Source organism: Ambystoma mexicanum, chromosome 3q, assembly GCF_040938575.1.
Source record: "Ambystoma mexicanum isolate Mex_15411 chromosome 3q, UKY_AmexF1_1, whole genome shotgun sequence".
NCBI classification, from domain to species: Eukaryota; Metazoa; Chordata; class Amphibia; order Caudata; family Ambystomatidae; genus Ambystoma; species Ambystoma mexicanum.
In genome coordinates this window covers 531,866,857-531,893,808 of record NC_090926.1, presented here as the reverse complement: position 1 = coordinate 531,893,808, position 26,952 = coordinate 531,866,857, and the positions used below count along the sequence as shown (strand labels likewise).

The 26,952-nt window shown below is 45.6% G+C and overlaps 1 protein-coding gene across 7 annotated transcripts in view; it reads right to left on the bottom strand.

Moving 5' to 3' along the window:
• The window catches only part of TENM2 (teneurin transmembrane protein 2), a 3,863,575-nt gene that overhangs the window by 45,108 nt on the left and 3,791,515 nt on the right, over positions 1–26,952 (bottom strand). For all 7 annotated transcript variants that reach the window (XM_069654289.1, XM_069654288.1, XM_069654292.1 and 4 more), the window contains 2 exons: positions 26,548–26,723; positions 18,880–19,115 (listed from right to left, as the gene is read on the bottom strand). In XM_069654289.1, the coding sequence (XP_069510390.1) occupies positions 18,880–19,115; positions 26,548–26,723 (412 nt within the window). The remainder of the gene's footprint in view (positions 1–18,879; positions 19,116–26,547; positions 26,724–26,952) is intronic.

The following is a 26,952-nucleotide window of genomic DNA, read 5'->3' as shown; positions in this document are numbered from 1 at the left end:
ACTGAGAATCACTGACACAGTGTACACATTCCTCTTACTCCTCTGAGACCTCTCATCTGACTACAGCATAGTTGACCACCTAACACTCCTCCTCACTGACAGGATGTACTTCTCTGAAACTATCCTAAAATGGTGAGCATCCTACCTATACACAAGACAAGAGGCCGTACAGAAGAGCTACTTATGTTCCAACCAACTCATGTGTGGGACCACCCAAAGTTTAATTATCTCTTCAATTGTTTTAAATCTATACATAGAGCTCTTGGAAATACTCCTAAATAATCTCAAATAACCATCCATCAGTATGCTGAGGAGACACAGCAGTACCTTATGGTCACCGGCCCCAGGACATTGTACACCTCCATGGATTCCAGGCTACTATCCAAACCTCAATGTCAAATGACTACCTTAAACTGAATCCCAAAAACTGAATTTGTCCTCATCAATCACCCCATCAAACAACAACTCATGCAACAACAATCATTACAGCCTCCCTGCAATATCCACTGTATATCTCCTACTCTTTACAAGCTCTACTAGCTCCCCCTCCCGGTTATAAATTATACTCAAAGCTGCGTGTTTGAAATGGAGCACCAACATACTTGGTGGCTACACTCCACACCTCTGGTGTCTCTCGTGCCTCACGTAGCAAAACTATGAAACGGTTGCAATCCAAGCTAACCCATAATCCAGTTCTGCAAAACACTGCAAGCATGGCTTTCCCTACAATACGTGCGGACAAATTAAAATCTGTCCGTCCCTCCGTCAAATGTACTGCACTACTGTATAAATGCCAAGGCCAATGCTGGCACGCTCCCATTGCAAAGCGCTCCGCTGCTCTCGAGTATGATTTGTGGTATGACAATAAAATAACATAAAATTCTTAAGGGCTTAAGCCTGAGATCACTGGACATGGAATCAAAGGAAACAGGGACACAGGCTTTTATTAAGTCCAAAATACATATTCTCTTGCAAGTACTGAAAAGGACACAGCTGGAAATTCTGGCCAGCATGGAACTGGTAGACTGCAGTAATATTTAAAGAAAAAAGAAAAAACAATTCTCGAAAAGGCAGATAAAAAGAAAACACTGTCTTCCCACATCAGTATTTACTCTACCGCCAAAGAAAGCGGCCCGTCCAGAACTGCGAGGCTGATTTGCATATGGCTTTTCTGCTTCTGAGGGATGTTTGTTTCGGGGGCGCGTAGAGCTAAGCAACGATGAAATGGAAGGTGCCTGAGCAGTATTCCCATTAGGAACACATTGGCTACATTATTTCCATGTGAAAACGGCATCTGAGCGCACAGGAAGGAAATCAAAACAAGGACATTCTGGGCCTCATTACGACCCAGGCGGTAAGGGGTTTACGGCAGCGTAAACAGCGCCGACCCTTACCGCCTGAGTACGAGGTCCCTTAGCGCCATGGCGGATTTAACACCTGCTTTTAGCAGGTGTTAAAATCCATGGCGCTAAGGGACCATGGAGTTAATTACGCCACCGTAATTTACGGTGGCGTAATTAACGCCTTCCCCACTCCCATTATGCCCTATGGGGCAAAAATGGGAATGGGGAAGGGTAAATGGGGATTGGGGACTTACCGCCCCGCCAAGGTCGGAATGGGGCGGTAAGTCCGCCAACCACCATGGCGTAAACGTAGTTTACGCCATGGTGGTAAAGTCACGGCCCAGGCGGTAACTTACCGCCTGGGTCGTAATGAGGGCCATACTGTGTTAGGGCATGGAACTCTACACTGCCAGAGGGGAACAGGTACCCCTCCCAGCCTAGAGTAGGAGGCCTAGCAGGGTGTATGCCAAACCTGGTCCTGCCCCAGAGGAGCGATGCGGGAGATGGGAGGGCCCCTCCTTTGATAATGTAACATTCTTATTATGATTAGAATACATACGGGAAGTGAGCATTAGAAACTGACTTTAGAACATTTAACAAACTGTCATTTTCCAATGTTAATACATTTAAGTATTTTTTTTATTAAATCTTTCCTTTTAATGAAATACAGTTAAGCCCCCGTTGGAGATATCTGTGTATTCTCTCTGGTCAGGCTGCTGCCGCCAATGGCAGTGCTGCACTAGCAAAAGCACAACTGACAATGCAACTCTCACCCAGAGAGAGAGATACAGAGGTGCAGAGGGACACAGAGAGGAAGAGACAGAGAAATGCAGAGAGAGAACGAGAGAGAACATGAGAGATTGCTACATCAGTGAATGATACACTGGGAACAGCAAATGCAACTATCATTGGCTTTTTGTCAGAGTTCATATCAGACAAACAGAACATCTTTCAGAACATCTCTTTATGAAAGGTGCTGGGCAACGTGTAAAATTGTTTGACTTAAGAAAACACCCTGTGATCCTTCGCAAGAAGGGGTCCTGCCCCACAGTCCTCTTGGCTGCCCCGCGGCCTGCTTACATGTCCACAAACACTGCACTGAGGCTGCCTTTCCTTCCGATAGGACGATGGTCCTTGTTTGCACAAAGACGACACTTACTTGTCCTTCAGAGTGTTTGCATATGACATGCTGCAGAGGATTAGAAGGCCCCCCGCTTTTTCCAATTATTAACCACATGCTTTATCCTACTTCTTGGCATTGACCTACACAACTAAGCACAGCATGACATTTACATTAGAGGTCGTAGGGCCCACAAATCCAACGTTCTTTTCCTTGAAGCACCAGAAGCATCTGGAATGGAACGGTATTGGGCTCTGTAAGCACCTGCTTACGCGATAAGGGCACTAAGCAAACTGGACTTAAACAAAATTACCTTTCAGGTGCTTCAGGCATTTGCTTCTGATATTTGTGCAAGAAATGACGCCCAATCCTACAAAATGAAGATACTGAATATCTAGAAGGCATTTTTGGACAACGCTGCCCTCAGCTGAACTTAAGGGATGCAACCGATGAGATGAGGCAGGAAGCACAGCTTGGTATGGAAAGATGGAGGCGGGGCATTCCACTGGCTGGGGCCACCGCTTTTCTGGCTCAGTTCCATCTATATTGTGGAAGGATTGATGGCCTCTCAGTCCCTGCCTTCAGTGGGCAGGGATGTGGCAGAGCTAAGCATTAGAGGAGACAGCGATGACGAGCAGAGAGCTGTGGTTTAGGGAAGGTTTCATTAACTGTCAGTGGCGGCTAGAACTCTCTGTAGGTGGACATTTAGAGAAAGGAACTGAGGGCCTTTAGATAGAAAGTACTGGAACTACACAATGAGCCTCCTTACGAGGTTGGCGGTAAGGGGTTAACGGCGCCGGTAAAGATGCCGGAGCCATCAACCCCTTACCGCCCTATTACAAGTCTGCTAGTGGGACCCGCAAAGGGCACCTGACAAAACCAGGCACCCTTAGCAGGTCCCGCTAGCAGACCAGGGTGCTAACAACGGGCCTGTTATTAACGGGCCTGTTGTTAGCACCCTCCCCATTCCCATTGAGCACTATAGGGGCTCAAATGGGAATGGGGATGGACCGGGCCCGGGTACCCTGAATGGGGAAATACCCTGCCCCCCAAGGTTGGAATGGCCCGGTACTTCCCCATTCAGGGAACCCGGACCTGGTACCCGGAATGGAGGTAGCCATGCCGCAAATTGTGGGATGGTCACCTCCAAGGTCGTAATGACCCCCAATGACTTGACAGCCCCACATTACTAATAGCAGAGCAATATTGAACGCCTTAGAAAAAGCACAGTCTAGGGCCCCGCCAACCCATGTGTACATCTATATTATAAAGCTGACAGTGGAAAACAGATCTGGGGCCAGGTTACAGAAACTTTGCACTGATGTAAGTGCAATCTTGGACATCTCACACGGGGGGAAATTGCACGAGAGCAAATACATATTGTTTCAATGCTTTTATCAAACTGGGCAGTTCGGTAAAATGGACTCCGCGTCTGGTCCTCAGTCAGAATATACTGTATACCCTGTTCCTATTCATGCAAAACTGCCTGATTCTCATCCTTACAAAATACCTACAGCTTTTTATCACAATGTCTCAGCAATTTATTTAAGGCTAGAGCTAACATTTTCGATCGGTCTTAATTTGTGTTTCAGGGATTTAAAATGGAACTTGCATTGTGGAGGGAACATCTTTGTGGTCTCTGCTTTCTTTGAACCTAAAGAGCCTCATAATGAAATATAAGCACAGCAAAGCACCTTTTGTGGCAGAGTGCAAGCTGATGCCTCTGAGCTCCAAAGAAGAGCAAAACTCTACTGGGGTTGGGAACCGAGGGATTCTTTTTCACTGCTGTTAAAACTGCCGTTGTTTGTTGCTGTGGATACTGGCCCGAGTGCAAAGAATTGTAAAAATAGGTGGCTCTATACTGGTCGAGAGCATGGAGTTCTCGCAGTACCCGAACTAGTGGCTTTCACAGCCCAACTGAAACAAACTTTGAACTCCTCCCAGTCAAACTCGCCACTGCCCCGGCAGACACAGTAAACATCTATATCATCTACCGACCACACGGAACATCTGCCCACATATAGAATGCCATCATGCAAATGATAGGGAATAACCTCAAACCCAATACTGGGTCTTTAATTCTTTGAGACCTAAACTTAGGACTCAACAACCCCTCTGACAGCTCCACCTCAGCCATAGCTAACACCCTGTCCAACCTCGGATTCCTCCAATGGGTCACATCCCCCACCAATAACAAAGGCAGAGCCCTGGACTGGATAGCTGACCTGAACTACCAGCTCACTATCACCTCCATACTACCTTGCCCCTGTTCAGATCACCACATCGTGACCTTCACCTCCCTGATGCTGAAACAGCATTGGCATACCCCCCCAGCTCTACACCCCCCTTTCACGTAAAATAACCACAGACTCTGTTTCGCCTCTCCTCACCTCAATTCACCCCTATAACTTCTCCACAACTGACCCCCAGAACCTAGCAGACATTTACGCACACACCTTCACCAAAGCGTTAAACCTGGTGGCCCCTCTAATACCAAGGAAAGCCAAACCAGTGGCCCACCTCAACTCATGGTTCACCCCTGAGCTTAAAGCCTTACGCCAGAAGAAAAGACAAGCAGAACCCCGCTGGAGAAAGAATCCCTCAGATCAATTAAAACCTCCCTTTAACACAATCTCCAAAGAAGACAAACAAGCCATTATCAAAGCCAAAGCCTCTGCCGCTAATGCCAGCTCAAACTCCCAAGAAATCTTCCGTATCCTCAGACAGATAGAAACTCTGTCTACCCCCCTTCCACCATCATCAAAGACGAAACATGGCGCATAGACATCCAAAAAGCCATGCGTACCAAAATCACCACCCTCCAACAGAAAATAAATACTAAATTAACCAATATCACCCCCCCAAACCCCCCAGCCATTCACCACCCCACCCCACCCCCCTTCCACTTTAGGGACGTGTCCAAAGCAGAAACAACCAAGATTCTCTGAAAACTCAAAAACCCCAAATGCAAAGGTGACAACTGCCCCCCTAACATCATCAAAGACTGCTAAGAAGCCCTAGTCCCGCTCCTTACCAAATTTATAAATGCCTCCTTCTCAACCAACCAGGTCACAGCGAGCCTTAAAGAATCACAGGTTCTACCCTTACTAAAAAATAATTTGCTCGACCCACTATCAATGAATAACTAATGCTCCATTACAACAGTACCATTCCTACTACAAACCCTAGAGATAGCAGCCTTCGAACAAATCCAAACCTTCCTACAATCCAACCACATCCTCAGGAGTCGACATTGAGGTTTCCGGCCAGGACACGGAACCTAATCGGCACTATCAGACCTAAAAAATCAGCAAGACACCTACAAAGATGAAGGCAAACCAGCCCTCCTACTCCTACTGGATCTTTCTGCCGCCTTCGATCTGGTGGACCACAAAACCCTATGTCCCCACCTCCTGGCCACAGCCAACTTCTCCCAAGAGGCCACAACCTGGGTAGTGCCCCACCTGCCCCATCCCTTGCTCAGTCCCCCAATGGTCCTGCATTTCCCCTCCCCTCTTGAACATATTCACCAATCCCCTCTTCGACCTCCTAGACTCCATTGGCAAAGCATACATCAACTATGCTGATGACACACAAATCCTTCTCCCCCTCTATTGCTATTATGACACTGACTACACAGCCACAAACAACATATACTCAACCATCCAAGCCTGGATGGCTCAGAATCACCTTTCCCTCACCGATGACAAAACAGAGATCCTCCTTGTACGATCTCCAACCATACTCCGAAAGCTAGAGCCCGACACACTGTCTTCTCCATAGATGGAAATCGCATCACCATCTCAGCCTCGGTAAAAACCTTGAGTATCTATCAACCTGGATGCCTCCCTCACCGTCTCCAGGCAAGCTAATGCCATCCCCTCCTCTGGTTACAGAGCCAAGCTCATTAACACAGCCAGACATTTCCTCACACCTACCAGCTGCCTCGCCATCGCCAGAGCTATCACAGGAACAAGGCTCGGCAAATGCAACCTGCTCTTCTCAGGAATCACCAAACAGAACATCAACAGGCTCCAGGTGATCCAAAACAATGCCCTACCTGCTGCCGTCAACATCATGAGAAATTACCACATTTCGGCAGCAAGAAAGAAAGCACACTGGCTCCCAATTCGGGAGAGAATACTTTTCAAAACGCTCACAATCACTCATAAATGCCTTGCCAACACTGCTCCCAAATACCTCTCTCAAACAATCATGAGATCCAAGTGCAATAGACCAGTAAGGTCTCTCCACACCCACTGCTTGGCCCCCCCAACCCATCAGGAAAGCCAGAGGAGGAGGCTCCAGCTTCCCGGCAGTGGAAGCACACCACTGGAATATGATGCCCTCTGCCGTAACAGAAGAGGAGTCCTACTGACTCTTCTGCAAAGCCTTAAAGACCTGGCTCTTTGCCTAATCGACACTGCAGAGGAACTAACTCTTTTCCCTAACTATTTTGCCTAATCTACTGTTTAACGATGGGGTGGTCTCCTGCCCCTGGTTCCTGCAAGCTTCAAATGTAACTGGTTTCAAGATCAGCACCCTGATGCCCTCGGGCTGAGGCGCTTTACAAATATAAAAAATAAATACAATGAATTAGTCATTTGCAGGGATACACCCTTCTACAGTTGACTAGATCATGGCGTCTACATGTGCGTCAGACAACTTTCATTACGTAGGCACAAACAACGCCGACATCTGCCAGGATTGCTCAGTAGGATACTGCACATGCATTGCTTTTAGAAGAGCACTTAGCGCATTTATAGAAAACGTGAATCTTACTGCAGGCGCCTGGAAATGAAGGAAGGACTGGAGCAGTGACACCGTAGACATAGGGTCAGGCAAGGGTTCTGTAGTTTACTTTTTATGCCAGACACCAAAGAAGAAATACTGAAAAAATATGATCTGCCAAGAAACGACTTAATTACTCCTTCATTTACAAATACCCTGCTCGGTCCTCTCAACTCTTTATATCCTCAAAGCGATTTTTATTTGAACAGAGCTAAACGAGAAGGCGATCATTGTTATGGGAATGTGTTGAAGACAATTAAATGTAGAGTTGTTGACAGATAAAGCAGCGTCTGCATTTGCATAAACATGACGCCAAGAAACCTAACCCTGGCGCGGAGGTAGGCGGGAGACTCCAGTTAATTACTGCAAGTACCTCCATTTACTTTTTTAATAATCAGCGATAGAATTAGCTGTTTTTTTTCCCGCAGCGGTGCTATTTTTTCTGCCCTGCATACAGTTAGTTCACAAATCTCACTGAAAAAACACTTCTACCCCCCCAAAAAAAGCTGATCTTACTTGTCAAGAGAAATGATTAATTATTACAAATAATCAACTTCTCTGCCCGAAATCAATTACTTCACACCGAACCCTCGGCACGAATTGAGCTGCTAATTGTGTTTCCTTTCTGTTGCCGTGTGTGAGCGCGCGTGTGTGAAAAGCCCGCGAGGCAGACAGCCAATTGGACACGTGGATGAGGCAGACAGCCAATTGGACACGTGGATGATCAGGTGCAATGCACTGAACATTTTTTTTTATAGAGTTTTGGACTCGTCTGGTTTGGTAGAATGACCGCTTCACACAGCCATGATTTACAATGAAGTAAAAAGAAGAAATTGGGCCTCATTTCGAGTATGGCGGTAAGGGATAGCGGCCACCGGTAACGAGACCGGTGGCGGTGATCCCTTACCGCCATACTCCGAGTTCCCTTTGCGCCCTCGCCCTAACGCCTGCTTTGAGCAGGTGTTAAAGTCGAGGGCGCAAAGGGGCCTCCAAGCCAATAATGGTGACCGTAATGAACGGTCACCGTTATTTGCATCTTCCCCATTCCCATTGAGCCCTATGGGGGCTCATTTGGGAATGGGGAAGAGCCTTGGTGAATGGGGAATCACCGCCCCGCCAACCTTGGAATGGGGCGGTGATTCCGCCATCCACCAAGGCGCTGCCGGTCTGGGTACGGCGTCAACCAAGGCGTTAATAGCGCCATTGGTTAGCGCCGTACTCGGAATGAGGCCCATTGTCTCGCCTCGCACAGATTGGAAAAAACACCATGTTCTGGACTTTTCCCGGCGCTGATGCTGGCACAATGATTTTGCCATTGTTTTAGCGTGTTTTTAAATTTCGTTTCTATTTCTCTATTCTACGTCGCGAGGAGACAATTATCCAGGTGCGTAATGCGTGACCATTTGTCACATAGCGGCGAAGTGAAAGAAACCCCCCAGAAGGCGAGGCCCAAAGTGTGAAATCGAACATAGCTGGAAATCTTCATGAATAAGTATTTTTGAAATGTTATAATGTGCCAAACTCCAGTACAAGAGCTTCGAGGCACAGACAGGGGGAAATGAAAGGGACTGGGGTGAAGGAAATAAACTCATACGTAAATAAAAACGGTATTATCACAACGTCACAGAGCTGACAGGGGTCGCAACACAATGGGACGGGTGGGGCAAATGAGCTAAACTCTTAACTATTTCAATTGCCAGAACTTGCCTTCCTATTGGCAGTAGCGACATGACATCACAACGTGGATAGGTAGTAGTGTGTGGAAAGGGAAGATTTGTTGCAAGCACGGGTGGACCGGCATCCAGGGAACTCTGGAGATTTCCAGGTGGGCCTCTGCAGCCTGGGCCTCTTTTGTGTGGTGATCTATTTTATTTCCAAATGTTTCCATAGGAAAAGGGTTCGGCTTGCTGAGCATGTGTAATATGGGGCCACTTTGAACATTACTTCCAGGGCCTCTTTTGGTTCCCAGTCCTCCCCTGTCTGCAAGCCATCTCCGCAGATGCTTCTGTGTCTCCACTAAGGCTGTGAACATATGTCCAGTTGCAATTTGGAGTCTCCAGCCTTTGAAGGCAGCCATCCCCTCCAGCGCAATGGCCAGAGGCTTGACAGAAAACCCAGATTTAGAGTGGTCCTCTGAATCCCGTAGAATGGCATCGGCTGATTTCCAAGGGCAGTGTTTTCCTGCTTTGTAGTCCAGTAGTAGCTAAAACTCTTCCTCTGAAAAATGTCCTATTAAACACTAAAACCTTTGATCTACCACACACAACATGTTGCCTACCCCACTGTTCTTTTGTGTACATGCTTGCGTATGCGCACATTGAGGTTACTGGGCGCTGTGCTTGATGGGGACGTTGACGCGTGTGGCTTTTTAACTGAGATGAGCTATTCTACTGTCACCATACAAGAGAGAAGAACCTTATTTTGAGGGCCTGAGAATCCACCAAATGCCTGCGCATTTAGGATTGGATCCAAGCCCTACTGACTTCGCCAACTTTTCAAAGGATCATCTACATATGCAGGGGAGACCTGGATGCGTGTCAGGCAATATGGGGGCCATTCTTAGAATTGCATGGCTGGCCTGTGTACTGACGGCTCCCACAAGAACCATACTGTCTAGCTGTCACCAATTCAATGCAGCCCCTCAAGACATGCAACCAAAGTATTCCACTACCACCCAGATCTGCCTACTATGTTTTCCAAAAGCTTACTGACAAAAAGTAAGATTGCTTGACTTTATTTACTGGTGTACTGTTTCCTCAGTTGCCTATATGTTGTGTAATGTGCTATTTATTTTGTGTTATTGCACATTTGTATGGCGCCTATACACAGGTGTTTCCAGGCGGCACAAGACAAGATGGGGAGGCATAGGGATCACGAAAGTAGAACATCAAAAAACGGTTATATTGGCCTTGTGACAATCCTACTGTGCAAGTGCTCGAGAAGGTGGTAAGTGTGAGAGGGCAGGGGGTGGAGGGAGAAGTGCAGGAGTTTGGTGCCCCCGGTGAATGGGGGCAAGGAAGTGCTTGGCAGGCTAGGTGGCAAGTGCCGGGGGACAAGGGGTAATTGGAGGATGGGTGCGGTGGATGGGGAGGACCAAGCCTGAGGGAAACTGCTTGTAAAGGATGCTGAGGGGATTGGTAGGGGTTGGTCTGGCCCCTGTATGACTCTGACAGGACCAGGCCCCAGTCGCAGCGGCAGAGTGAGAGTTCACATGGGAGGGGCAGAGGGAAGGAAGAAGAGAAAAAGAAACTTTAAAAGATCCGGCTCAAGTCTGAGGGGGGAGGGTGGCCATTCCAGAGAAGGGCAGCAGCTGAGGAAAGGGATCCCACTCTCTGCTTGGAGAAATGTTTGACCTGTAGAGAGGTGGAGCCAGAGGACTGAAGTACTGTGACTGCAAGGTATTTAGGGAGGCAAAGCTGGATGTAAAGATGCATATTAATACAAATATAGAATACAAGATAGAGGGTTTATGTGTTGTATTTTTAAACCACTCATAATAATTCTGGTGTTTGGTAAACATGCCTCAATGCTCCATTTGCTAGCATGTCAAGTAAACCGTAATGACCAACCACTTCTGCTTCCTTGTTATCAGCGGTCTTACGCTGAGAAAGCTATGCAGAAAATAGCAGTGCCTTATAAGACAATGCCATTTATCTCAATGAAGCAAAAATGCAAGCATTAATTTAATGAGGCACACCCATAATTATTTTCTCTGTATCTCTGAACTGGAGGTAAACATATAAGGTTGGCGACTAGTTTCTGATCTGACATGTGTGGATTTTTAACTGAAATGGCCCATTCTAATCTGCTAAGGTTGTCACGCTTGCACAATTCCTTTTCACTTTACTTTCAGACACACACACACACATACACATGCACTGCATTTCTGATGACTTCATCAACAGGACTAGATATGACATCACATATTGGATCAGCACTACTGGCACGCAGGAGGGGATTGACCCCCTGAGTGGGGATTGTCACCACAGCATTCTATTGGCTGATTGAACTAGGGGGGTATCCTTTTTGTGGCTTCTTTCAGTCAGGGCGCTACGTAGAAAGTCAGCAATGCCTGCATCTATGCTGTGGGCACTACCCATTACTATTTCAGTCATAGGATGCAGAAGGGAGAGGCCAATCGAGTTCTCTTGCATGAGAAAGAATGCAAGGTTGCCGAGAGCAGAAGATGTGTGACAGCTCCCCACCCTGGCACATGTTCTCACACTCTATTGTGACTGCACTGGCTATGCTGCTGTGTACACACAGTGGGACCTCGCCTGGAAAAGCGCAGAGAGTCCTGTAAGTACTTACACCGTAAAGATAAAACACATTAAAAAAACGAGAAACCCATGACCTCACCTTTCTGACGCAACACAACTTTTATATAGGGAGGGGGTGGGGAAAGGCAGTGCACCCTTGACTGTTCGGCTTCCCTTTTTCAAATGAACTGTGGTGTGAGTGCCTTAACATGTTCCTGCAATGCTAAAATACAGAAGGTACAATGATAAGCTGATAGGTATGCGTATTTATGTTTGGTATTTGGGGTGTTTTTTCCGAACCCAAACACAGCTAGCCATCAATGAACGCTACTGAATATTCGGGTTCCAGGTAAAGAGACGCGGTATATGAAGGTTGTCCCCGAGAGGAAGTGTAGCATAGTTTACATTTTGAAGAGGGTGTCGGGCTGTGGTGGTAGTCGACTAATGAGGGGAAGGATTTAGAATTGATAGGTGAGGATTGATTTGAGTATTTATAAACGCGCTCAGAACGGACTCAACCGTATAAAGGCGCGGTTGGTATTGACAAATAGCCAAAAAGAAGTCCATCCACTGATGGGTGGTGTGTTCTTTAAAGATGATTATCTTCTGTTCCTCAGGGAACTGTAGCATTGTTGGGATGATGTTGATGTGCGATTGGATGTTGTTACGTATTCTGGGTGTGCAGCTGGAGAAGGCATGGAATTTGGTATTTTCCTGGTTGGGGGCTCTTATATCAGGAATTCCTGTGCTCCATTCCACCAGCCCCCATGTTGTGGTTTTCTTGGGTGAATAGGTTGGTGATCGTCGTGATCAGGCGATTATTATCTTAACAATGATCCAGCAGATCTTGAAAGTAATGCAGTGTCAGGCTATTTAGGGGCGAGCGTGTCATGAACAATGCTGCTTGTCATGTGTGTGTTGCAATCTATGCTTTACTGCATGGTGTGTAGGTTCCACCTTCTTGTTTCAAACTGACTGAGAAAATACTGTCTTCCAATTATCTTGCTAAATAATGAGTGTGCCTTGATAAATAGGTTCCATGTGATATGGCACACCGCAAAAAGTGCAAATATCACAACCCTTTATCCCCTCTCCACCCCTGTCTGTATAATCGGGGGTTTCACTCCCCAATCTCTCTCCTCCGCTGCCCCCGCCTCACTCATCACCCGCGCATACACATACATGCATACACCTACCCCGTAATCACACAGACTACACACACATACACAGGTACCTGTTCTCCCGTGACAGCTCTTCCTGGTCCTTACGTGCCTGTCAGCCCCTGTGTGCACTCGAGCACGGCAGAAGCATGAAAGATTGATTTTGAAAGACCGCCCTCTGTGAGCACAGAGCGATCTTTCTAAATTGATCTTTTTTCTATCGACTATTTCAAAACTATATTTTAACTTATAACCGATAAATATGATCGCTAAACCAAACTACTGTGTTGCAACCTCTAAACTCCTGCCCAAGTCAGTATTCAACCTTCCTTCGTCCAAAGTGAAATTGGCTTTACTAGTCTTTTCAAATTCCTAGACCCAGCACACCCTATCTTACAATAGAGTGCTGGAGGCATTACTTAGGGCCTCATTACACGGAAGGCGGTGATCCAGGGTGCTATAAGCACCCTGGACCATGGCGGTAAATTACCGGCACCGCCTTGGCGGATAGGGGATTTACCGCCCCATTCCAAGGTTGGTGGGGCGGTAAATCCCCCTTCCGCCATTGCCCTTCCCCATTCCCATTTCTGCCCCATAGGGCTCTATGGGAATGGGGAAGGCGCTAATTACGGCACCGCAATTTTGCGGTGCCGTAATTAGCTCCGAGGTCCCTTAGCGGGTTGGTTTTTAACGCCTGCAAAAAGCAGGCGTTAAAGCACCAACCCGCTAAGGGACCTCGTAGTAAGGCGGTAATGGTTAACGGTCACCGTTACCATTAACGGTGGCCGTTAACCATTACCGCCTTCCGTGTAATGAGGCCCTTAGTGTCCCCTGTGTCTAGATACCCCTGTGTCTAGATACTCATGTAGCAGTCAAATGCTACCCTTTCCTCACAAAATCACTGGTGGCAGTGGTTTTACAACAAATTACCATGATTTTTCCTGACACGAACACTGGCAGCGTTAAATCGCGGGAGCCATGTTTTTCAAGATGGCGCCTGAGCCCCCTCTGTAAAAACAAGTCCTGGTCTTTTTTCACCATTTCTTTGTAGAAAGGTCCTTCTAGAGTTTTGCTCTGCATGCCAAACCAGGTTTGGTTCCTTAGTTCATTCGTCTTTGGCGGGCTTCAGGAGTGAAGACTGCCTCTGGCACCCGAGTGTCTGGGGTGGGCAGGAAGTGAGGGAGGTGCCCGAAACTCCCTGTGCTTAGTGTCCTAGGAGACCCTAGTGAGTGGCTGGCTGACTGTCCAGCAAGGAGAACCACCCTGCTCGGTGAGTGACAGCTAGGTTGGAATGAATGGGAGAGAACTGAATAAAAGGCAAGACTCTTGGCTTGTAAGGCAGAATCGACCACTGGAACAAAAGAAGCGAAGACGAGCTTGAAGAGGCCGGCTGCTGCAACTCCCGGACCATTGGTTTGCCCGGTGAAGCCCTGCTGCAGGTCCAAATCACCAAGTTCATCTCGACAGAGAAGCCCTACAAGGACAACTTCTCCCCTTGAGTTGGTGGGAACAATCAACTCGACACTAAGCCACCTGAATACCATCCTTGAAGCTGGTTGTATTTTCCTCATAGTGCTGCAGGAAACTGAATTACCAGGGAGAAGGACACCAGCTTGTGTGCTGACTACAGCTACCGGAATGAAGATTTGTCAGTTGCCAGATTTCTGACCAGTCCCAGTGCAGTGCAGGAGTCTCCCGACGTCCTCCCTCATGTCCCCATGACTGAGGCCCAGGAACAGCGAGATCTGCAGGAACTGCCAGGAATGGAGGTCACCAGCTGCATCTTTTTCTTCATTTGTAAAGGTACTGTAAAACCAGACTGTGAGTACTTACCTCTCGCGGTGAAAGTGATTGAAACTTTCCCAACTCACAGGCCTAATCAGCTTGTGACCCAACACGTGATTCTTCTTAGAAACATTTCCTGATAACTTTGGCAGAGACTTTTCCGTTTATCTACCAGAACTGCTTCATCCGATCCAAGACTTTAGCCCATTGACTTTGGCCTAGCCTATTGAATTGAATTGAATTGACTCTTCTGGTGAACTCAACATTTCTGCACTGCCTAAGAAATAATTGTATTCTTTCTATGTTCTGGTAACCTATGCATTTTTGCTCCTCCTTCAAAGTATTCTGAATGCCTCAGAAACTTAGAGTGTATAGTACTGAAGTATATTTGTGTGTGATTATATTGCCTCCTTCTTATGAATGTTTTATAACTGACAGTTAAATACATTAATATGTATTTAACAAAGAAACCTTGAGTGTAAGAGTGTATTTGAACACCTGTAATTGTAGACCTCTGTGTAACATCCTTACAGCTCACATTCCCTCTTGAGATAAGGCTGGCTGCTCAGCTCCGCTACCAAAAACTGTGTAGTACTGACTTATACCAAAGGTTGGTTTTGCTTACACCTGTGGTCATAGTTGTGTGTAGTGCTCTCAAAGGGTACTGCATACAAACTTTGCCTAACAGCCCATGCCATCCCAGTTGGGTCTGTGCCTTCGGCATCCTAATAAGCAGTGCACTTACCATATACTCGATCATTACTCGCATTATTGCAGGCTCCCTGTGCTGGCGCTAGTATTCTACACACCCCCTCTTAGGACAGGCCGTGCTGCATTCCCACACTTTCTTTCTTCCTCTTCCCCCCAAACCCATTTGAATCCTTCCCATATCTCTAAAAGCACAACTGCTGCTGACCTCCTTTCCAACTAGTTTTGCTGGATTTCCATCATCACCAACCTTACTTGATCTCTTCAGCACCCCAATGTAGATCTTTTCTTCACAGAAACTAGTTACAACCTCGCCGTAAAATGATGATCTGCTGTGATGGTCCCACTTGCTACCGCCATCTGATCAGTTCTGCTTTCTAGCATTGATCTCGAGAGCCGTCTTAGTTCCCTCCACCTGTGAGAGCTCTGGAATCCTCAAGGATTTGATGAAAGGTTGGATTTTCCATTGGTGGTCTCAAAATCAGATGTCAGGACAATGCTGCATCGTGGTTGGCTGCCCACGGTCCGATCCAGGGTGACATTTACTAAGGCCTTATTGGCAGCTGAGCCATGATGACACCACCATCTTGGCAGTGGGGTCATGGCAAGGATCGGACTGTGGCATACAACTGTCTAGGGCACCAGTGAAAAAATGGCCCACAGTTGCAAATGGCGATTCGATCCTTTTGTCACAGAATGTTTGAGTAGTACCCAAGGGGGAGGTTTTTGATATAATGTGATTCAAATTGTGTAATTTAAAGAATATGTATCCAGGAACAAGGACACAAACTACTAGCCACACAGTGAAGTAGTTAATCAAAATGGCCAAAAAAGTGGGCCACTTTGACCAAATAAACTGGCCCTCACTAGCATTTGCATTTTTGGTTCGGCCATTGCCCTGTTGGCCAGTCCGAACCTGGGTACGGGTGCAGAACGTAGGCTCGGTCCGAAGTGAACAGAGTCAGCCAGTGCTCCAGAGCTGCTCAGCCAGGCAGGCCCTGCTACACAGCGTCGCCTGGGCAGGGCAGCGTTGCTCACTGAGTCCCACACTTAGCCCAGACACCAGCGGGGATGGTCATCCGCCGGGAATTAGAATAGTGTGGGAGCATTGGGGCATGTGTATCAAACAACAGAAACGTTTTGGTGGGTTGAACAAGGCTTAAAAAAAAAAAAAAAAAACTTTCACGTGAAGTGTGGAAGTAGACTAAGGGCCTCATTAGGACCCAGGATGTAAGGGGTTTACAGCGGCGTAAACAGCGCCGACCCTTACCGCCTGATTCCGAGGTCCCTTAGCGCCATGGCGGATTTAACACCTGCTTTTAGCAGGTGTTAAAATCCATGGCGCTAAGGGACCATGTTGTTAATTATGCCACCATAATTTACGGTGGCGTAATTAACGCCTTCCCCACTCCCATTATGCCCTATGGGGCAAAAATGGGAATGGGGAAGGGTAAATGGGGATTGGGGACTTACCGCCCCGCCAACCTCGGAATGGGGCGGTAAGTCCGCCAACCACCATGGCGTAAACGTAGTTTACGGTCCGACCCAGGCAATAACTTACCGCTTGGGTCGTAATGAGGCCCTAAGTCATTAAGTAATAATAATTAGGCTTTTATATAGCGCTACAAACCCTCAGGTATCTGAGCGCTGCTTATTATTACCCACGGTGTGTGGTGCTCATTTATCGACCTCGGAAGGATGAAAGGCTGAGTTTGGCCCCGCCGGGATTCGAACCTGCGTTAACAGGCTCTGCACGGGTGTCAAAGCGGGCGCTCTACTCGCTGTGCCACTTGACCGGCTAAGTAAGACAGTCAACTGCCTCCTGCTATCTGCCTCCCTGGATTTCTACTGGCATTCTTTCCTCATGTGGCAGCACTTTTTCCAAGCGGAACATCTCATGCTTTCTATAAAAGCAGTATCTTTGTTTGTGACGCATTGATACCATTGTGCTCTCCTGCCTACACTTTGCTGATTCCTTTGAAAATGAAGACTGTTCAAACTGCATGTTGCGGAGTTAACATGTTGCTTATATTTTTCAACCACTAGAGGGAGCAAGTGTAAAACGAAAATCAACTGTTTACACCCTGCCTTTTTTTTTAAATCACGACATGTCCTATTAGTGGAACTCATAGCACTCTTCACATGTTTCGCTTTACAAATCTCCAATTCATATGATGTCATTTTCCACTGGCTCACCCGCACGAATGTGTAATGGGTCTAGATGTTGATGACAAAAGCCTCTCACCTACAGGAAGTCACAGCACCAGGGAAGAGCGGTGGCTTACTTCATATGGCCATGTGTTTTGACTCATGCATTGTCGCTTTAGCTCAGTGACTTGCACACACAGTGTGACATTCTGGATATCCGTTTGTTACTCTGTAAAAGGCATCTCGGTATAGCCTAAAGGTTGTTTTTGAGTAGCGCTACATCATTGTGAGTTTTTGTACACAGAAAGTAGCTCCTTGCTGGTGAAAGTTGTAGGGCACAATAAGGTAACAGAAAAGGGTCTATCTATCTGCCGATCTATCCATATATCCGTGTGTCTGTCTATCCGCAAAGCAGACGCACTTTGCAGGCCATATGGAGATCAACTGCCAATATTATTTCTTGCACAGCCTCATCCTGAAATCGTGTGCTGAATGAAGGACTTTCAGAAACGATTACCTTTAGACACCATCTTAATATTAATATTTGTGTACCACTTGAATATGGCTTGTACTGATTTTCGAAGCCTTTTATATACTGTGTGTTATGTCTGTTACTGGTACTGGAACACATATCGTATGTAGGGTCCTGCAACCTTTGGATCTTCTGATGTTTTGGCCTACAGATCCCATCATCCATGTTCAAAATGGTCAATGGTGAAGGATCATGGGAGCAATAGTCCTACAATTCTCGAGAGTTGCAGGTTGCAAACCCCTCCACTAGTGGTATAGTGCTTTAAAATAACTGCTCTGTTTTTCCAAACAGGGCAAACAAGGCTTAAGCTTTGTCCTCCCCCTGTTCGACCATGACTTCTCCTCCAAAAGCACCAGTTCTCATAATAATAATAATTAAAATAATATTAATTTGCTTTTATATAGCGCTACAAACCCTCAGGCATCTGAGCGCTGCTTATTATTACCCACAATGTGTGGTGCTCATTTATCGATCGCGGAAGGATGAAGGGCTGAGTTTGGCACTGCCGGGATTCAAACCTGCATCAGCAGGCTCTGCACACAGATGTCAAAGCAAGTGCCCTGCTCGCTGTGATATTTGACTGGCATAACATCCTTCAGAGAACACATGACAAAAACAGCAATCATCTGGCCAGATCATCAGCACGACTAATCATGTTCCAGATTTCTACTATGGAACATTTTCCTGGATGACAGTGCTCAGAATCCACCACCAGGGGAGCTATTGCACTCCAAAAATACATCGGTATATGCATCCAGGTACTAATTACTATTTACACACATACAAACGCATACTTGATCTGTAGTTAGAAAACTGTAAAGCCCTCCTTGGGCTTATATCATGGTTTATACAGAGTGGTGCGATGATTTCAGGCACCCGAGTGCCTGATTCCCTGCATAATGTGGGCAGGCACACTTAGATCTCAACCCTAACAGCAGAGAAAGCCAAATGGGTTTATTGCATACAATTGTAGACCATTTCTACATGTACAGGATTAATTCAGCTCTTTAATATTAGTGTTTGACAAACTTACCCGGAGTTTTCTCCCGAACACAATCACTTTCCCTTTGGTCTGCTCCTTCCTCATCCGCCACTCAATGGAGTTCAAGCCGTTGTCAGTCGGTAGGGAGATATTGCGGCGCCCTATCGTAGGGGTGGCAGTACCCGCCAGGATGTGGGGTTCACTGTGAAAGCTGATACCCATTCCGTTGGCATACATCACCCGCAGGGTCCCATTGCTGCAGAGCTGGTAGCTGTTCCTCACTTGATCTAGATCAAAGGAGAGTCATTTGTTACTTCTCATCACACTGGCTAACAGAACTGGAATCAGGCAGCGTGGCGGATCACACCTGAGAGAACCGCACTTCCACTCAGCTCCGCTACACTGGTAGTCATTACATAGCGTTGGCCCCAGCTTCTCTTTCCCTACTTACAACTCCATCTTAAGTAATGGTCACTGCAGAGTGGGGCAAGTGGCAGAAAGAGAGAAAGGTGGGATGTGCTGGAGGACCAGAGGTTGGACCTGCCCCATGAACTGGACAATCTCTTTCTGGAGGTGCCCTTTGGCTCCCACTTAGGTCAGTCCATTGCACAGTGCATCAGGAATAGTCAATGATGTTACTGTAGACCCCCCACCCCCTTGCCTTTCATATGAAGTGATTTGGCAAACATGCTTAAAAGTGGGTGTCATACCCTCCTCCTTAGCCCAGATGTGCATCCCGTCAGACGTTGTCACTGCATATTGTCAAATGTTCTTTATTCACACTGTGCATGTGTCAGACGTATGTTTCCTTAAAACGGACAGCTTTGAGGGCTGCCCACTGATGGACCTATGTTGCCCTGAATGCTATAAAGACATGTGATAGCCTAATTCAGTAATTAATCATATGCCATTGCCTACTGCAAGTCTGATGTAATTAAAACAATGCAAACATTCCCCTCTGTTACAAATCATGGCATTGGAGTTCAAAATAATGTTTTAGGTATCAACAGGAACCGCCCACCAGTTACAGCCACTGGCATCTACCACTCTTAATAGGAGAGAAGTCTGGTGGAGCCAGAAGGCCACACGTCTGAGTAGGACCTCCCATAAAGAAGAAATGGCGCTGAACATGTAGGCAAGACCTATTCAATGTGGGCGGGACAAAGACTGATATGCAAATGGATATTTCCCATCTGTGAAAGGTACAGTGAGCAAAAAGCAGATGGCTGCAAACTCTCAATGTGGTTAACAACCACTGAACAGGTTATCATGCCTTGTTCTTCCGAGAGAGGGGCGCCTGCTACCTTTGTTGAAGACTTATTCAACAAGCCATTGCTTCTCTTCCCATGTGGAGATGGCAATACATCATTTTGACTTTTTTTTGTGATCATCCAAATCAATTCTTTATGGGACACAGAGTAACCTTTTGAATATGCATCTAGTAATTCTTGCTGGACAGGAGAGGCTGTATGAGTGTGTGTATACCAGTGTCGGGCCATCACAATAGAATTCTATCACGAAAATGCTTTCACTATAGGATGCCAACAGGAAGTGAAATCTGAACCATCACTGGTGTCAAGCTTGCCTAATTTCTTCGGTTGTGTTGTCAAACAGACACACAGATGGATAGGTGTGATGGAGGGGTAGGATTCATAATCAACAAGGCACACACATGCACCCCTCCTTCTCAATTTGACTCCCCCACTTCTACTAAGCTCCACGCTCTATCCCATGCCTCTATCATACTTGCCTATGGTCTTCCTGGACCTCTCAACTCCTTCATCCCTGATGCTAGGCTGCCTGCTGACTCCCATCCCTCATAGGTGACATACATCTTCTAAAATTCTGCTCCACCTCCCACAAACATGAACTGAACTTGAATCCCTACTCTCGACCAATCTCAGACTACCCTCCATGACCATCCTACGCATAGCCATAGCAAGTCGCTCAACCATGTCTTTCCATCATTCTTCTAAACCTCATCTATCATTTCTATTAATCTTCTCCATCTGCCAAAGTGCTTGTCCTTTTCGCAGTCATTATTCATCCTTCACTCCAACTCAGGATGAACTAAATGAAAGTTTAGACGGGACAGCCTGACTTCCCATATTCACCCTCGCCACTCTGCAGCTCCTCTATTGAGCACTTATGTTTTGATTTCCAGTCAGCTTTAATCTCTACTTTGGAAGACACAGCGGGCAATGACATCTTTATAAATTCAAAGTTCCTTTCAATCGTAGACTACTTCACTGTATATCTAATGATATGGCCCAGGGTGAAAGACCTCCAGATTGTTTCCGGGTGGAAAGTGACCACCATCCTCTAGTGTTAACCATAGATGTTGGGATACCCCATATGGGTCAGTTCCACTCTGGGGTGCTAACAAGTAATGAGGTTAAACAATGTAAGCCGCTGCCATGTCCTGTTGTGATCCAGACGGGTTAACAGCAAAGCTTGTTCATGATAAACTGCCCAGCATGGAAACATTTCTAGCCTCTTTTTGTGATGAGAAATTGGCCTTGCAGGCATGGGGAGATAAAATGGGGTCTGAGGGTGAGGCTTTTTACAAAGACCTCCCACAAGATTAGTAAACCCAAGGCCCCTCTGATTTTCAGTTTCAGTTTTATTAATTTACTTTGAGCCAATCGGCTGTGTACATACAATAGACATTACATTACAAAAGACAACACAAAAATCTAAAAAAATCTAAAAAGGAAATATTCCTTGAAAGACATAACAATGTTAGTGTATATAAAAAAGGTTGCCAGTATCTGTTACAAAATGTAATTTGAAATTTAAATTGAATTGGTTCGACGCAAAGTGTACGTTTTAAAAGCAATTGCTCCTCCAAACTTTAAAGCGCTGTTCTTGAAGCTCTATTTAAATAGCTCATGCCAGACTAGCCTAAAAAGCGCAATATTGAGGAAAGGAGAGCTTGCATAATCGAAATGAATTGGTCTGAGTTGGAAAGGGTCGCGGCCTCCAGCAATCCTAAATTATATTGGAAGGTGATTGCTGATGGTATGAGTAATAACCCCTCCTCTGTGCAGGGCTTAATCGCTGATATTTCAGTAGCAAAATGGGTCAAATATTTGTACAATTTAAATAATCCAATAAGGAATTGCTTTGATTGAGAGCTGAGTGTTCCAACTCTTTAAGGTCATAGGGAAGTAGGTGTAAGGGGTACGGGAGCATCCACTATTCTATCCGTGGAAGACCTTGCGATTGCATTAAGGAATATGGAGGGGGAAAATCTGTTGGCCCTGATCCCGATTGAGTTTTTCATGCCTGAGAGTATATTGTGGTTGCTAACTTTTACTAGAGTTTTTTAAAGACTTTACTATCCCACAAATTAATTCCTTATAGTTGGAAGCAGGCTATTATTCTTCCCAATTTTAAAAAAGGTAACTTAGCAGATCCATCCTGTTACCACCCGATTTCCTTGATTGATACTACAGCCAAGTGGTTTGAAAGAGCTGTGTATGTTACAATTATGGAGTGGGCTTAGAATAGCACCATTATCTCTGACGCTAAATACGGTTTTACGAAGGGCAGGAGAACCGTGGAACACATTTTTAATGTTATTTAATTTTAAAAACCAGGCTGCACCTCCCTGAGGAGGTCCAACAAGGCTGAAACATGCCTGAGGTTGCTTGTGTTTCCGTGCAGAGGGGACCTGGCCAACCAGTTTGGGCTGGGCTGCTACCATTGGTGGCAGTACCTGACTGATTTGCTTACGACAGGTCCCCTTTTGCAATGGCACAGACGGGATAATGAACAGTTGTATGGAAGGTTGCCCAGAGCAATGCCAATGGTTCAGATTCATTCAAAATCTTCCACCCATCACTTGTGTAGTTTTTGAGGATACGGGGTACGTATATATATTTTTTGGGACTTAAGCACCACATTCACTTGTATTAATCGTGAAAAGCTATGGGCTTCCTTGTGGACTCTTGACATACAATCAATGTTGCTGGAGTGTCTGATTTGAATGCATAGTAATTGGGCAACATTTGGATCCAATTGGTGCAATGCGGGGCATGGCACAAGGCTGTGTGCTAGCTCCTTTACTTTTAATTTTATATATACATTCTTTATCGCCCATGTTGTCTGGCTCAATGAGTGATGTCCATAAAATAGGTGGTAGGTGCATCCCGGTATTTAACTACGCAGATGACGAAGTCCTTATTGGTAGAACCAAAAAGGTTCTCCAAACACTGGCTTCATGTTTCTGGCAGTTTATGTTGGTAAGAGTCCTAAAAATGAACACACACTAATCTAAAGTAATGTGTTTTGGTCCCACTAATAAAACTAACACCCCAATAGGGATGGATGCTTGTAGATTGGAATGGGTTGACTCATTTTCATGTTTGGGTGTCAGGACTAAAATGGCATCGCCACATCGGCACCCATGCGATTAAAGTCACTCAAATAAATGGGTCTATAATACAGTATGGTCATAAAGTGGGGGCCTCCCCATGGATCATATCACACACATTCATAGAACAACATTGCTTCCTCTGGCCACATGTGGTGCAGCAATCTTGGGGTCTTTTATTCCATTCTCCTTGAAAGAAAAGAGAACTCTTTCCTCGGAACAATCATGGGAGTGAATCAGGGCTTTCTGAGCTACTTGGTACATCAAGAATACAGCTTTCTGCATAATTCCGATCATATTCAATTACAGCCTCCGATCTACAGGCTATGTCTATGGGGCAATTCTAGTCTGACTTTAATCAGGTTGTTTGACTATGATATCCTGGATTCGAATGTACATTTTTGCTCCACTTGGCTCAATTATGTGTGTGCCACATTTAACTCTCTTGATTTAGCGGAGTGCCTTAGCATTAGAACTGGCAGGAGTAAAGAAGGGTTAACGTCAGTGGTGAAGTCATTTTAGTCTTTAATCATAATCAAAGGGAGGCGTTAGAGTGCCATACATTTAGTATCCAAGGATATTTTGCAATTAGGCCTATTCTGGGTTTACCGCACTATTTGCATTGGTTCCCTGATCCCAGAAAGTGGGCAATTGTGTTACATCTCAGAATGGAGACGATCTTTGCAACGGATACTCCCCTCTCCATGAACAAGAGTAGCAAAGAAGCTTATCAATGTTTCTGTGGCCGCCATGATGCAGATGATCTGATGCATGTTTTACTAGTCCCCCCCTCCTCACCCCCCACTCCCCCGTGAATGCTAGTTTAAGATGCAAGTACCTGCGTCCAGTGCTTAAGAATTGGGGGATTAGGCATTTATCTACAGCTTTTAACATGATTTTATCCCTTCCTGACATAAATAGAGCATCTACGATTTATCTATGTATTGAATGAGCACTGAAACTTAGCATCTATTTATTGCAGTCCAAATAGTTTACTTGCATTAAAATACTTATTCACTGTGCATTTGTGGATGTTTTAAAATGTGCATGTATTTCGCATTCTGTTATGCTCTGTATGCAATATCTGTATTTGTTTGGTCATCACTTTTTAATGGCCTCTGTGCCTGAATTAATGCATTTCTTCTTCTACGTTTGAACACCTCAACACAACTCCAACCTTTGCACACGAGCACCTGATAACTCTTGCCAACAGTCATGGATCTCTCCTGATATTCACAGTCCTGATATCAACATTAATCTCCATCTACTTCATTGATGAAAAGACCACTCCCTCTGTGCCTAAGATTCTAAAAGGCTATTCGCTCCTTTCCTGAATACTGGCATGGGCATGACTAACTCCAGCTCTCTTACCCTTATTTGCTCACTCTGATGCCACTCTTGCACACTCTCTACTACTCTTTCGCCCATGCTGTACCCTTTCTTGCTCCATTTCCTCTTTCCCACCTGCCAGTGACTTAATACTCCTCTTCTTTACCAAGACCTCTAAGATTGGCAACACTGTAATTGTCCTCCCCTTTCTTTTCACCTATCTCTATCAGCACTCTCCTCCAACCACCCATTTCCTCCCCTTATGGCTCCTTTACCCCAATCTTAACCCCCAAACTGGCACACATTCTCCTACAAGAAAACCCATTCTATGTCCTGGATGATAGTTGTTCACCAAGACTAGTAAAGACAATGGCACATTTTACTCACTCCTACCACTCCCCTCTTCAGCATCTTTGCTGAAGCAGGCACCTTCCCCATCTGCTTCAAAATAGTCACAGTACTATGCATCCTTAAAATAAAGCCCTCTGCTGGCCCTACCTTTCCTCCTCCTCCCACTTATCCAAAATCTTTGATTTTGTAATCTTTAAATATATCTCCAACTACATTAAGGTCAATAATCTCTGTGGCCCCATCCAATCTGGATTCCCTAGCCATCGTGCGGCGGCAATGGCATTGATCTATGTTTTTACCTTCCTAACCACCGAAGAACAACCTAAACCCTCATCTTTCCCCATTCTTCTTAACCATTAAGCAGCCTTCAATACTCTCAATCCATCGTTCCTGCTCCAAACCTTTTCCCGGCTCGGTGTCCAAGACACTGTCCTTGCTTGCATAGTTTGGGACCTTTCAGACTGAGCATTGGCATCTTCTGAAACAAGAACTCATCTGATCTCCTGCTACTCCCAGTAGGAGTTCAGCGGTTTTACGTCTTGTATGTCAAACCCTTTACCCTTTGGACCTCATCTATCAAACCTGTGATAATATCCAGATCTTCTATTTCTGCCCCATCTTTACCTCTGCCCTCTCCAAATGTATCTCTAATTCCCCATCAGCTAACACACAAGCACATGCACATGGACACACAAATGTATGCATGCATTTATGCACAAAAAAAGGGGGGTCCTGCGAGTCTCTCTGCCAGACATTAGTCCCGATTTCGAGTCTTACCCAGATTCTTTAGCTCACTATCTTTCAAAGAGGAGAAATATCCTAAACATATCAGTCGTTGTCCTGCCCTGGGGCAGTCCAGCACCAGAATGCTGGGCAATTATCCTCTCAACAAGAGTACCAAAAGCAACACCAGGGATGTGTTTCAGTGTGGTTGGACCTCAACAGTAGGGTGGAGCTGTGCCTCTCTAAGAATAGTGAGCAAGGGGTCCACGTCTGGATTCCACTAGTAACTTAGGGTGAGATCCAAAGTTACCTAAATATGCAAAAAACCAAGGGGGGGACCTGGAAGTCTCTCTGCCGGACATTAGTCCCGGCTACAAGAGTCTTACCCAGATTTTTTAGCTCAATATCTTTGCACAGACACACATACCACACACACATGCACACACTCAGGTTCAATCATAGTCCTCCATGTACCGGTGCTGTGTTTGAGAGAAGCATCATGTTATTTAATTAATACTATTATTCCTGGAGTTGTGTCTCAAAGGCAAAAGCAAACTTAGGTATAGCCGGGTGCAGCATTTGTAACTTTGTGCTACAAAAACACTTTCCCAGACTTATTTTGATGCTGTTCCATCTGAATGCTTCCCATTCATGTGAGTGTAGCTCTTCTTGCTTTTACTTACATTTCTATCTGCTAAAGAGATTCTGAATTAAAAATGGAATGTGAAATTGAAGGGATGATTCTATACAGATAGGCAGCTCGAGCAAACATGCGCATTGCGATATCCATTTAAAGTTCATGTATGGAAACTATCATTAGAATTTAGAAAAGAAATTAGCGAAAGGAGTCATTACACAGTTTTGATTTATAACATGAAAAGCATTGCACATCTGAGACTAGACCGCTAACACGTCAAACACTTTGAAGGTGGATGTACCTTGAACCACAGTATAAGAAGCTTCCACCGAGGACAGATTGGTGATCACGGTCACATCATCGTCGCGGTTGGAATTCTCGATGTCTATGGTGATGGATTTTTCCATTTCCCGATGAAGACTTGTTACTACTCCAGTCGGACGGGTCACATTGGTCAGACGTCCCTCGTTGTCATAGCTACATATTTTAGAAAAAAGGACAAGATGGTCCTCAAAATGACTCTTCTTAGAACCAATTTATCTCATTGGGAGGGACACATCAGTGCCTCACAAGGCAAGACAAAACATTACTTTTTAAACATGCATTGGTTTGATTTGATATTAATTGTTCATTCTTAAAGTCTGCAAAATGATTTGATTTCATGAACCGGTGCATTCATATATTAATTCAAAAACACGCAGCTACA